The following is a 13,359-nucleotide window of genomic DNA, read 5'->3' as shown; positions in this document are numbered from 1 at the left end:
CAGTCCCCAAAAAACAATGCTCCCGCAATAACCCAAAAAAATACTTTTTTAAAATCAACTAAACTAACTTAGAGCACTTAGCGCAAAATGAGATACACCCTCACGTACACGGGCTCCGTCCTGGGCACCACAGCCCTCACAATCCTAGGTGAGTAAAAGGTGGGTTCGAGTCATGTGATTAACTTTCCGCAGCCCTTTACTACGTCCTGACGGGAAAAGGGGAACAGATCAGCTTCGCATGGTACGTATCCGCCCTTAAAACTTTGCTACAACCCCTCTTGTCAGGTTTCTGGAAAACGTTTCGCCCTACATGTGGGCCTCCACAGGGATCGGCTTCGCAGTGTCCCTCTCGGTCGTGGGAGCCGCCGGGTAAGCCCCCCTGACAAGCCAAAATAACCCCCTTTTAGCGGCATTCACACCACGGGTGTGAGCATTGTAGGTGCAGGGGTGAAGGCCCCCCGGATCAAGACGAAGAATCTGATTTCGATTATTTTCTGCGAAGCCGTGGCCATTTACGGCCTTATCACGGCCATCGTCCTGTCGAGTAATTTCCAAGTAATGACCTCTGCGGTCAAACCGGCGGATAATCTGTTGGGGGCTTACATTATTTTCGCGGCTGGGGTCACCGTCGGTTGGGTCAATTTGTTCTGCGGGCTCTGTGTCGGGGTTGTGGGCTCGGGGGCGGCGATTGCGGACGCCGCCAACGCCTCACTCTTCGTCAAAATCCTGATTATTGAGATTTTTGGCAGTGCGATTGGTCTGTTCGGGCTTATCGTGGGGGTTTATTTGGTGAGTTTTTGGTAATTTTTCTTGTTTTGTTTAATAATTTTGCGGTTTTCAGACGTCGAAGGGATCGATGGGTTAGAGGAGACGTGTGGAAATTAGTTACGAGTTATGATTGTAATAATTTAATTGTTATTGATTTGTTGTAGTTTGACCAGTCAAATACATTTATGATTACTATTTGGTTTTACTGAACTGGAAACAAAGTACTGTGTAATGAATAATGACTATAATAACCCCTGAAACAGAAACTTAGTAAACTCTTTTAAAATGTATTCTTTTTTGTAAGTTCCATAAAGTTATCTTTCGATTTTTCCATACTTATATTTTCGTTTTTTTTTTGTCTTTACCTTTTCTTTCTTTATTTACAAATTTCCACTTCTGATTCTGTTCTAACTTCCTTTATTTTGTTTACCTCATCTTCTTGCTTTTTTTTCACACTTTTTCTTATACCGTTTTCTTACTTCCAAATATAATACTAATAATGATTTATTTGCCTTAGACAGGGCCGAAATACAATTAGTGCAGTTACCAAATTTGTAAAATATATGACAGATTGTTTGGAAGAAGGAAGCTATGGTATAGGAACTTTTCTTGACCTCTCCAAGGCTTTTGACTGCGTTCATCACCACATTTTATTACGAAAATTATATTTTTATAACTTGCTACCTAGTAGTTGTAAAATGATAGCATCATTTTTAAGCAACAGATCACAGCTTGTAAGACACAAAGGAATTGACTCAGGCAAAAATCGTGTTGAATTAGGAGTGCCCCAAGGCTCTGTACTCGGGCCACTTCTTTTTATTATTTATATAAATGATTTTTCTTCATACATGGGAAATAAAAGTATACATTTTGCAGATGATACAACTCTAATGGAAAAAAACGAAAATCTGTCTACAGCGTTAAAAATCGTAGATGATGCACAGTCAAAGGCTTTGTCTTGGTTCGAATCCAGTAAATTAACATTAAACAAAAATAAAACAAATACATTGGTTTTTTCATTAAAGAAAAAAATAGATTTTGTGGAAGGATCTACAAAATTTTTAGGAATCTTTCTTGACTCCTCATTGAGGTTTAATACACATTCAGAAAAGGTTGCAAAATTACTTTGTAGTGGTATTTTTGCACTTCGCAATTTAAAAGATCAAGTTCCTCCTAAAACTCTAAAAACTGCATTTTATTCATTATGCCAGTGTCACATCAGTTATGGACTATTAGTATGGGGTCATTCTGCTTCCATTTCTACAATTTTCAGATTACAACGTCGAGCTATCCGTATAGTAGGAGGTCTAAAATGTAGAGAAGACTGCAAATATGTTTTCAGGAATTTTAATATACTTACTGTTCCTTGTATGTATATTTATCAGTGTTTAAATTATATAAAATCTAACATAGAGAATTTTAAATCACATAGTAACATTCACGAATATAGTACACGTCACAGAGATAAAATTTGCCTACACAGTGTTCGCTTAAAAAGCTCCGAAAACCTAGGAATAAATTTTTTTAATGCGTTGCCTGATGATATTGCTAAGCTAAAGACAAATAAATTTAAAAAGGTTATAAAAAGATACCTCTGTAAAAAAGCTTTTTACTCAGATGATGAGTATTTTAATGATTTTAAATGTGATGTTATGTATTAACTTTGTATAACATATATATATATATATATATATATATATATATATATATATATATATATATATAATGTATGATGATTGTATTTTATGTCATTTATGCTCTTGGTAAGCCCTCTTATTGACTTGTGTTATGACCAGTGTAGTCTTTAAACATTAATAAACATTATTATTATTATTATTATTATTAAAGTGATACACAGTTCACAAGCATAGTCATTAATTACATCGAAATAAAGTAAGTAGTAACATAGAATGAAATGAAACTAGTAAATGCAAATTACAAGTTACATATTACAAAATGGTACGTTACAATGGATAAAACAACAACACAATTTACTATGATAGAACTTGTTGACATTGTTAATACAATATCATGGAGACTTTAACAGTTTTGCTTTAATAATTTGTGTTTGTTTTTGTACGTACCCTTTTTTTCTATTCTTTTAGTTTATCTCTAGCTTCTTTTTTTGTTTTTCACATTTTTTATTCGAACTCTTACGTTTTGTCTGTGTATATACCATAGCTGCTTGTGCCTTTCTGACTAGCTTATACATACCGTCAATATCTGCATAGTGAAGTTTTTGGTGTTTTTTTGTTGTTTTTCAAATATTTTGCGGTTTTTAGATGTCGAAGAGATCAACGGGTGTAATAATATAATTGCTTTGTTGTAGTTTGACCAGTCAAATACATTTATGATTACCATTTGGTTTTACTGAACTGGAAACAAAATACTGTGTAATGAATGACTAATGAGTATAATAACTCCTGAAGCAGAAACTTGGTAAACTCTTTTAAAATGTATTCTTTTTTTGTAAGTTCCATAAAGTTATCTTTCGATTTTTCCATACTTATATTTTCGTTTATTTTCTCTTTACCTTTTCTTTCTTTATTTACAAATTTCCACACTTCTGATTCTGTTCTAATTTCCCTTATTTTGTTTACCTCATCTTCTTCTTGCTGTTTTTTTTTTCACACTTTCTCTTATACCGTTTTCTTACTTCCAGATATAATACTAATAATGATTTATTTGCCTTAAAGTAATACACAGTTCACAAGCATCGTCATTAATTACATCGAAATAAAGTAAGTAGTAAAATAGAATGAAATGAAACTAGTATATGCAAATTACAAGTTACATATTACAAAATGGTACGTTACAATGGATAAAACAACAACACAATTTACTATGATAGAACTTGTTGACATTGTTAATACAATATCATGGAGACTTTAACAGTTTTGCTTTAATAATTTGTGTTTGTTTTTGTACGTACCCTTTTTTTCTATTCTTTTAGTTTATCTCTAGCTTCTTTTTTTGTTTTTCACATTTTTTATTCGAACTCTTACGTTTTGTCTGTGTATATACTTTTTCTTTAACCATAGCTGCTTGTGAGTTTCTGACTAGCTTATACATACCGTCAATATCTGCATAGTAAAGTTTTTGGTGTTTTTTGTTGTTTTGTCAAATATTTTGCGGTTTTTAGATGTCGAAGAGATCAACGGGTGTAATAATATAATTGCTTTGTTGTAGTTTGACCAGTCAAATATATTTATGATTACTATTTAGTTTTACTGAACTGTAAACGAAGTACTGTGTAATGAATGACTAATGAGTATCATAACCCCTGAAGCAGAAACTTAGTAAACTCTTTTAAAATGTATTCTTTTTTTGTAAGTTCCATAAAGTTATCTTTCGATTTTTCCATACTTATATTTTCGTTTCTTTTGTCTTTACCTTTTCTTTCTTTATTTACAAATTTCCACACTTCTGATTCTGTTCTAACTTCCTTTATTTTGTTTACCTCATCTTCTTGCTGTTTTTTTTTCACACTTTTTCTTATACCGTTTTCTTACTTCCAGATATAATACTAATAATGATTTATTTGCCTTAAAGTGATACACAGTTCACAAGCATAATCATTAATTACATCGAAATAAAGTAACTAGTAAAATAGAATAAAATGAAACTAGTAAATGCAAATTACAAGTTACATATTACAAAATGGTACGTTACAATGGATAAAACAATAAGACAATTTACTATGATAGAACATGACTGACATTGTTAATACAATATAATGGAGACTTTAACAGTTTTGCTTTAATAATTTCTGTTTGTTTTTGTACGTACTCCTTTTTTCTATTTTGTAGTTCATCTCTAGCTTCTTTTTTTGTTTTTCACATTTTTTATTCCAACTCTTACGTTTTGTCTGTGTATATACTTTTTCTTTAACCATAGCTGCTTGTGCCCTTCTGACTAGCTTATACATACCGTCAATATCTGCATAGTGAAGTTTTCGGTGTTTTTTTGTTGTTTTGTCAAATATTTTGCGGTTTTTAGATGTCGAAGAGATCAACGGGTGTAATAATATAATTGCTTTGTTGTAGTTGGCGAGTCAAATACATTTATGATTATTATTTTGTTTTATTAAACTGGAAACAGAGTACTTTGTACGAGTAATAATAACCCCTGATGCAAGAACGTAATAACTCTCTTAAAATGTAACAATTCAGAAACATGAATAGATTTATAATCACAAATTACAAACGTCAACAAGTGGCGCTTTTTACGAAACATTACAATAAAATTGCAAAAACTATTCATTCAAATCTATAATCACAAGACTTAATGGTGTTAGGAAGAACGTTAAGTAAACAATTATTTTTAATTACATCATCCATTAAGTCCCAATCACAACAGTTAACTACATCCCATAAGTATTGCATAATTTTTATAAGAAACTTTTGTAAAGAACAAATTAACGCACAATACATTGTTCAACACTATCTGATAAGAAAGTTTCCAAAAAATCAATCGACCGAAAAACGCATAATGAAACTAAACGCCAAATAATAATACCTTCAAACGTATCCTCAGTCTTTTGGCCCGCTATTACTACTAAGATGTCTTTATGGCCTATTTGGCTTTACAGTCCTAATTAAAATTATTTAATATTCTAATTATGGATATTTACACTTTTTTATTCTTCTTTCATCGATTCTTTTCCTTTCTCGTTTTTATCATATAACATTTTCATTTGGTTTTTGATTTCTGCACAACACTGTTACAGAATTCTGCATTCACTCCGAATTTTTAATTTCTCTTCAAATCTCATTTTTTTCCTGGTTTCACACTTAATTTATCTCTCTTCCTATGTACCCCGGCGTTTGTTGATTTAGCCCTATCACCCATTTTATATACTTATCTTGCACCCGTTCGACCTCTGCGTATTCTTCTGCTCCATACATTACAATGCTTTTCACCAAGCTATCATCATCATTCTTCTCTTGAAATTTTTACCAAATTTATTACACAACCCTAATACTTCAACTCTTTCACCTGTTCTATATTTTTTCCCTTCCCATTGTCATTCATTCTCTTTTTCCTGTCCAATTTTCTTTCCAAACACCACCATTTTTGTTTTATCTACATTTACATTTTTACATTTCTAATCTGTTTTTCTATTTCTTCTTTTGTATGTTTCATAAAGTGATGTTTTGATTTTTCCATAGTTATATTTTCGTTTATTTTATTTACCTCTTCTTCTGCTTGCTGTTTTTTTCTTTCTTCACACTTTTCTTGTACCTACTCCTTTTAGTTTACCTCTAGCTTCTTTTTTTCAGTTTTTCAGATGCTTTATTCCACCAATTGTTACGTTTTGTCTGTGGATATACTTTTTCTTTAACCATAGCTTATGTTTTTCTGACTAGATCTTTATACATACCGTCAATATCTGCATAGTGAAGTTTTTGGTGTTTTTTTGTTGTCTTGTTTATAATTTTGCGGTTTTTAGACGTCAAAGGGATCAACGGGTTAGAGGAGGCGTGTTTAAATTAATTACGAGTTATGATTGTAATAATTTAATTGTTATTGCTTTGTTGTAGTTTGGCCAGTCAAATACATTTATGATTATTATTTCGTTTTATTAAACTGGAAACAAAGTACTGTGTAACGAGTAATAACCCCTGAAGCAAAAACTTAATAAACTCTCTTAAAATGTAACAATTCAGAAACATGAATAGAATTATAATCACAAATTACAAACGCCAACAAGTGGCGCTTTTTATGAAACATTACAATAAAATTGCAAAAACTATTCATTCAAATCTATAATAACAAGACTTAATGGTGTTAGGAAGAACGTTAAGTAAACAATTATTTTTAATTACATCATCCATTAAGTCCCAATCACAACAGTTAACTACATCACATAAGTATTGCATAATTTTTATAAGAAACTTTTGTAAAGAACAAATTAACGCACAATACATTGTTCAACACTACCTGATAAGAAAGTTGCCAAAAATCAATCGCCGAAAAACGCACAATGAAACTAAACGCCAAACAATAATACTTGAACCTTCGAACAGTATCCTCAGTCTTTTGGCCCGCTATTCTTAAGTACTATTGAAATATCACAACTGCTTAATGATTATTAAATCTTTTTAAAAGGCCAGCTTTTCCCTACATAATCGACGATTTGGTGAAATACTCCCATGTAAGTCCCGACACGAACTCCTGAAAAAAACTGGGTCAGCGAGCTGTCTTTTGGCCCTAGCAAAAGTAACTGTTTCCAGTTGAGTAAAAAATATTGAATTAAACACACTACAATTTGATGCTATTTCCTAAAACCTCACAAACTAGTTCTTATATAGTTTTAAACATTTGTAAGCGAGTTTTAATGACTAAAAAACTAAAAGTTTTAATGTATTTATAAAAAAAATAACGTTCAAATGACATAAAGAATACAACATCACAAGTATACATTAGCCAAAAAATATATAAAAAAATGTGTACTATTTTTAATAAAAAAATAAAATGACCAAGAGGTTTTTTCATTTCATTTTTAGACGACAGAAGCTTTTCTGCTACCAATAAGTTATTTTATGGAAGAATAATTTTTTATATTATGCGATTTGTAATAATTTATTATTTTTTTTAACCAACTATAAAATGTTTACTTTTGCTAAAAGACTTGGGACAGGATATTCACTTACAAGTTGTGACTTTTCTCGTGTGTCTTCGGCGGTGTCTCAACATTATTATTATTATTGTATTTGTTGATAATAATGCAAGGTTCACGCGGTAACTCTTCCTGCAATTGTACCAACAACTTAGCACATAGAAACATATACGAAACCACTTACATAATAAATATTCCTAGGTTGCTTTGAATCCTGTTTTTGGATTTTTTTCAAATGCGTACTCTTGAGAAGTTTGGACGCTTGTGGCCGCTGCCAGTGGATTTTCGCCATCATTTTTTCAATGGTTTCGGCGAATGACTTAGTGACCCCTAATAAAAAATTGAGTAACACAATCAAGACTATAATTATGCAAAAATACCATCGTAGAAAGGCGCAGGGAGGTATTGCTTGCGGATCTGGTGCCACAAAGGCCCGAATTCGGGCAACTCTATGTTTGTTGCCAGCTCCAAAAGACTTATTCCCAAGCCAAAAATGTCGCAAGAATACGTGTAGATGCCGTCCAGAACCTCACAGGCCAGGTATTTGGCGTCTCCGTCAGAAATTGTTGAAATTTTCTTACCGTCATGCTGCAAACAATAAGTTATTAATTACTAACTAATAATAAAAACTGATAGCAAAATATGTTAGGAAGAAATTTGTAGAGAATTAAATTTCTTTCAAAAAAAATTCCTTACGATCATATCTCTATCATAAAGCGGTTAAGGCCCCAAAGACATTAAATGACGCTCAAGTGACGCATTCGTTTCATTTTACCGGTGGTCAAGTAATAGAAAGTTGATTTAAACCTAAACTGTACAAGACAGAATGATGGTGTCGCGGACTTTTTTATAGGAAATTTAATCCTATATAACTTTGTTTCTTACATTTTTTTGTATCTTCAACCGTATTCCCAGCGTTTTGATAAATGTACGACGGTGCGCAAGGATTATCAATTTGCGTTCCACCTTATATTTTTGCGAACGCTGCGATTAAGATTAAAGGTACAGTGTAAGGAACGATGTTTCAGAGAATTAAATTTCCTATAAAGTCCTTGACATCATATTTCTATCTTCAACGGTTGAGGTATAAATTATTTGACTACTGGCAAAATTAATCCTTTGGGGCCTAGATGGTTGAAGATAGGGATATGGTCTTCCGAACTTTTTGTAGGAAATTTCATTCTCTACAACTTTCTTCCTAACGTTTTCCTTGCACCTGTAACCGTATTTGCAGCGTTTTGAAAAATATGGGACAGACTACAAATTGGTAAAGTTTACAATTTTTTTAAGTATAGTTTACGATAAAATTTTTGCATTACGTTTACGTCTTTCTATTGAGAATTTAATACTTTATCTGTCTGTATTTTTTTGTTTGCTATGTATTAACCGTTATACAAATACCATTTTTTTTTAAATTCATTGCTCTGAAAACTTAAGACGTTAATGGAACAGCCGCGCTCTCTGGCGACATTAACGGAACTATCAAGGACGGGAAGGTTTTATTTGTACGTCGTTTCATATCCGTAACTATGAAAAAGTTTTAACAACAAAAATAGTTTAATACGCCATAAGATTCCTGAATTACATTTTTTTATCCTACGTTCCGGTGCATTGCACTATTATTAGCTTTTGATATTTATTTTTATCGTTCTTCGATAAAGTCCGATAAATAAACGAATGAATCGAACAAGATAGAAAAAAAAACTGCAAAAGTAATAAAGATTCACAAACGATTGGAGATGATCCATAATTATTAAGTGCAAATTATAACTTAAAAATTTTAAGTTTACTTACACACAGTATAATAATATATTGTGAAAGTAAACTTAAAAATTTTATTTCCTCTCTAAAAGATTCGCAAAACTTCCATACACAAATCGTATCTGCTAAAAGTATTTTTTAGTATAACTCAGAAATTAATAATTACGCAGAAAGCAGTATTTGCTGTTAAAATAATGGAAGATTATTATTTTTCTAGAACTCATGGTCTAGTCTTAATCGTACTATATTGTCCTAGGTTTAATTAAATTATAGTTTATAACGCAAAGAAAGCCGGCTGTCCCAAGCTAAAACGCAGTATCGGCTTTTTAGTTAATTATTCACTAGATCCAAAAATTACTTTTAAAGTCTCTTTGAACGACTTACTCTTTACCTATATCGTTTAACTTAAAAATATCGTTTTTTGAGCAATTTAAGACATGAGTATTAAAGTATCAAAAATATAGTGAAAAATTTATATACTACGATTTTCAGTTTTTACAAAAGCTACTACTTAAAATAAAGTAAATAAAATTTCAGTTTTCAGTACAAAAGCAATTAATTAAGAATAAATAATAAATGCACAGTAAAAATAATAAATGCGCGGTAAATAATAATTAATTAATTATTATTACAGTAATTATAAATAATTAATTAAATACTGATTATTTATTATTTTATACTGATCAAAATCGGAATTATTACTTATCATTTTGTTACTACTCATTAATTAAGTACAATAGTAAAAATATTATCATTTACAAGGTAAATTTATGCAATAACCCAAGACAGAGATATAGCAAATTTAACTAAAAGTTATAGGTATTATTTGGTGAATGTATTTTCTGACGATCAAATTATAAAATATAAAAATATGTTTTTTTACACCCATATGAGTTACTTTTACATGAACAAATGGAGTACAATCGACCGTCTCTAAAAGATATTTTGTAGATACTGTTTTTACGTTGGGAAAAAGAATATGGGATTGTTGTTACGGTTTATGAAAAAAAAATTCATTATTAATTTAATTTGTTTTAGACAAATAATTGCTAATGAGTATTTAAATAAATCTACGCTTACAAGTAAGGCAAAATATGTAAAAAAAAACTCTATTTTACCATGGGAAAAAATTTGGAGAAAATTCTAAATTGAATCAAGAACTTTCCGTAAAAGTTGTCGCAACGGTTGAGTATGCGGGCATTTTCGCGACATCAGCGACAAAATGTCTTAACTGGGTCCCTTGACCAGCGACAACTAAACAATAACAAAGAGGTTTTAACATTTAAATAGCTACATTATCATTTGTTTTAGAGTAACTGTTTTTGTTGTAAATTATTCTTGTATTAAAATTACTTAACCCCAAGTTCTTAATCATGCAACTCATTAAAAAAAATTGTTGGTTACTGTGTTTTTGCTTGAGAGAGCCGAAGGGCACAACAGTACTCACTCTATTTAAATCAACAAGGAGGCCAAAGTCGGCCAGTTTGTAGAACCCCTGACTCATCATGATGTTCCCTGGTTTGACATCAAGATGAATCAAGTTTTTCCGGTGCAAATAGTCAAGCGCTTTCAGCATGTCGTAGAGTATTTCCCAGAGTTGCGACTCTCCAATTTTGTGTGTGAGAGCCGCATATTGGGCTAAACTCAAATCGCAGTATTCCATCTGAATGTGGACGATTTTAAGCTCTTCCCAAGCCATAATAAATTTCACACAATTGTCGTGCTCCCCAATTTTCTCGTAATTCTCCACTTCGGCGTAACCGTAGTGCAAGGCATGACACGACTTGAACTCCTTCACGGCGTAAAACTTATCGTCTTGTTCCGACTTCACTTTGAAAACAACCCCAAACGAACCTTCCCCAATTACAGACTCCTTGGTGTAAATTTGGTCGAAGTAGCACAAGTCCTTGGCGGGGTCGTACAACGGGCTCAAACTTACTAAAAAAAACGGTCTTGTTCCAAGTTCTGGCACAATATTTGACGAAAACTGAAAAGGGATGAAATCCAGCAAAATTCTTACTTTGGTGGTTGAAAAAGACTGGCTTGGCACAACTTTTCTGCTCCTCAAATAAGCTCATGCGGTTCATCCGCCTGTTAACTTTAGGACACGGGGGCAAACTCCTACGTCCTCCGACATCCTAAACATAACCTAACTTTAGCAAAACAGTAAAACACAATCGAACTTAATGCCCAAATGTCTGAACTCAATGCTAGACACTCTCCGGGTACTCACCCTCTTCGTTGCGTACTCGGGCCCCTTGGGGGGCGCAGACCTCAATCCCCTTTTACGCGTATCCATGTTGTCACTGAACACACCAACACCAACACCAACACTTCAATACACGCTATCCGGGTCTTTCATTTATCACCAATAATTACAACAAACTCTAATAACAATCACATAAATGCCAACATGCAACACGTCCCAATGGCGAACAATTTTCTTGGGAAAGTTTTTTAAATTTAATTAAGATGAGGCCCATTGGTTTCAAACTTAACGGAAAATCGCGTTTCAGCCAATCAGGGGCGAGGTCGGCCGGCCATCATTGTCTGGTACCAGCGGCGCGCGCAAATTGTTGACTAATGTTTACTTTTTTCAAATAAATAATGATTTTTTAGAGGAATTAAGAGAATGGCGTAAAGGACTTGGTTGTTTTGCATTTCTCTGGAGTAAATTTGCAAATGACGATCCGGTTTTAAGTGATTTTTTTGACGGAACATCCGGAGACGTGGCAAGCCATAGGCGGAGGCACCGGCACCAAAATTGAACTTCCTCTCTTTTACAACTATTTTTTCTTAATTAAATAATAATAATAGTAATAATATTAATAATAGTAATAATAATAGTAATAATAATAATAATTTCAGATAGTTGTAAAGATTTTGGGATTTAGATAATCTTATTTTTTCGAATTCTTTGAGAGCCTACATTAGAAACTTTTTAACTTCTAATATAGCTAAAGCTTTAAAATTTTGTATACAATCCAAATCTACTATTCTGGGTTTAACTAAATTATTTTTAAAATGGATAAATTTCCAGAACCTCGAGACATTGGAGCCAACTTTAAAATTTGAAATAGTAACCACTATTTTTTATTGCATTTTTTTATAAATTTACTTTCTCAAACTAGTTGTTAGTACTTATCTGTCATAGTTTTGACGTATGCCAATTTTTTTAAATAAATGTTTATTTGCAGAGGTTCATTTAAACTATCACAGTTTGTGAACCCTTAGTGAATAATTCTTTTTGAGTTTGATAGCCAAAGGTTCCAAGGGTTTTTTCAAATCTTCAGGATGGTCAACTGTCGAATTGCAAGGCTGCCATGATTTTTTGAAAATGATGATTTAAAAATGATTATAAAACAGTTTTTTCAAATGGAGTGACTCTGTTTTTTCAATGGCATTTAAAAGAACATCAATTTTTATGCAGACTTTTATTAACATCTATATCTATATCTCTTACAGTTTTTTAAATAATTGCCAAAAATTAAATTTTAGCTCATTTTTATTTTTTATTAAGTAAACTTTCGAAAAGTACGATAAAACTGTGCAATTAGTTGAAAAAATGTGCGATTTGTTTACCATTTTTATTCAGGAAGTTCAACCATAATTAAATATTAATAGTTTTACTGCTTGTTCGATAATGAACCAGCTAAAAACTAAAAAAAATATTGAAGTTTAACCATTGTTGATCATTTTGCAAAGTCTACTTGATTAACCATGAAAATCATGAAGTAAATTTTTTTTTTTGTGATTTTGTGACACTGTAAGAGATATGTATACCCTTTTAAGCGAAATAGTAAAGATTGACTAAAGTAATATATCATATTTTTAACAGTTTCCTAAAAAAATCTAGTGGCTTTAAATCTGGGCTTCGAGGTGGTCATGCGTGAACGCTGCCTTTTCCTACTCAATTTTCGTAATAAGTTTCATCTAAATAGCTCCTCTTTTTTGCAAAGTCTGTAACGTTAAATTACTGTCTTGATTGACATTGAGTGTTGCAATTAAACGTCACAATTTTTTAAAACGTCGCTGTATTTTTTTTTGACTACCTGGTAATATTCCACTTTGGTCAAGATGTGCAACACGTTACATTTGCAACTAATTCTGGCTTTAATAATAAAAAAAATATTAAATTAAATCTTGGAGACTAGGAAAAAAGTGTAGAGCAGAAAACTAAGTCATAGGACCAGTCTATAGAAGCGTCA

At 32.0% G+C, this 13,359-nt stretch overlaps 2 protein-coding genes and 1 long non-coding RNA gene across 3 annotated transcripts; 1 reads left to right on the top strand and 2 right to left on the bottom strand.

Annotated features, from left to right (window-relative positions):
- The first annotated feature begins 1 nt into the window (after position 1).
- Atp6v0b (ATPase, H+ transporting, lysosomal 21kDa, V0 subunit b) lies at positions 2-963 on the top strand. Its single transcript, NM_001167754.1, is given in 5 exon segments — positions 2-148; positions 193-241; positions 286-369; positions 408-789; positions 842-963. Coding segments are annotated over 5 exon segments (600 nt in total). The 5' UTR covers positions 2-87; the 3' UTR covers positions 866-963.
- On the bottom strand, positions 841-2,270 carry LOC135267283 (uncharacterized). Its single transcript, XR_010335692.1, has 2 exons — positions 2,129-2,270; positions 841-2,075 (listed from the first exon to the last, which is right to left on the bottom strand). It is a non-coding gene; the product is annotated as an uncharacterized LOC135267283 (long non-coding RNA).
- A 4,001-nt stretch (positions 2,271-6,271) lies between these two features.
- Myt1 lies at positions 6,272-11,598 on the bottom strand. The gene is made up of 7 exons (XM_966164.4): positions 11,385-11,598; positions 11,172-11,289; positions 10,599-11,089; positions 7,771-7,978; positions 7,575-7,720; positions 7,425-7,522; positions 6,272-6,945 (listed from the first exon to the last, which is right to left on the bottom strand). The coding sequence occupies exons 1-7, from the start codon at positions 11,448-11,450 to the stop codon at positions 6,873-6,875; spliced, it is 1,200 nt and encodes a 399-aa protein (XP_971257.1). The 5' UTR covers positions 11,451-11,598; the 3' UTR covers positions 6,272-6,872.
- Between the last annotated feature and the right edge of the window lie 1,761 nt (positions 11,599-13,359).

The sequence above is a fragment of the Tribolium castaneum genome, chromosome 10 (assembly GCF_031307605.1).
Source record: "Tribolium castaneum strain GA2 chromosome 10, icTriCast1.1, whole genome shotgun sequence".
Taxonomy (NCBI): domain Eukaryota; kingdom Metazoa; phylum Arthropoda; class Insecta; order Coleoptera; family Tenebrionidae; genus Tribolium; species Tribolium castaneum.
Note: the sequence above shows the minus strand (reverse complement) of the source record. Positions and strands in the feature narration are given on the sequence as shown.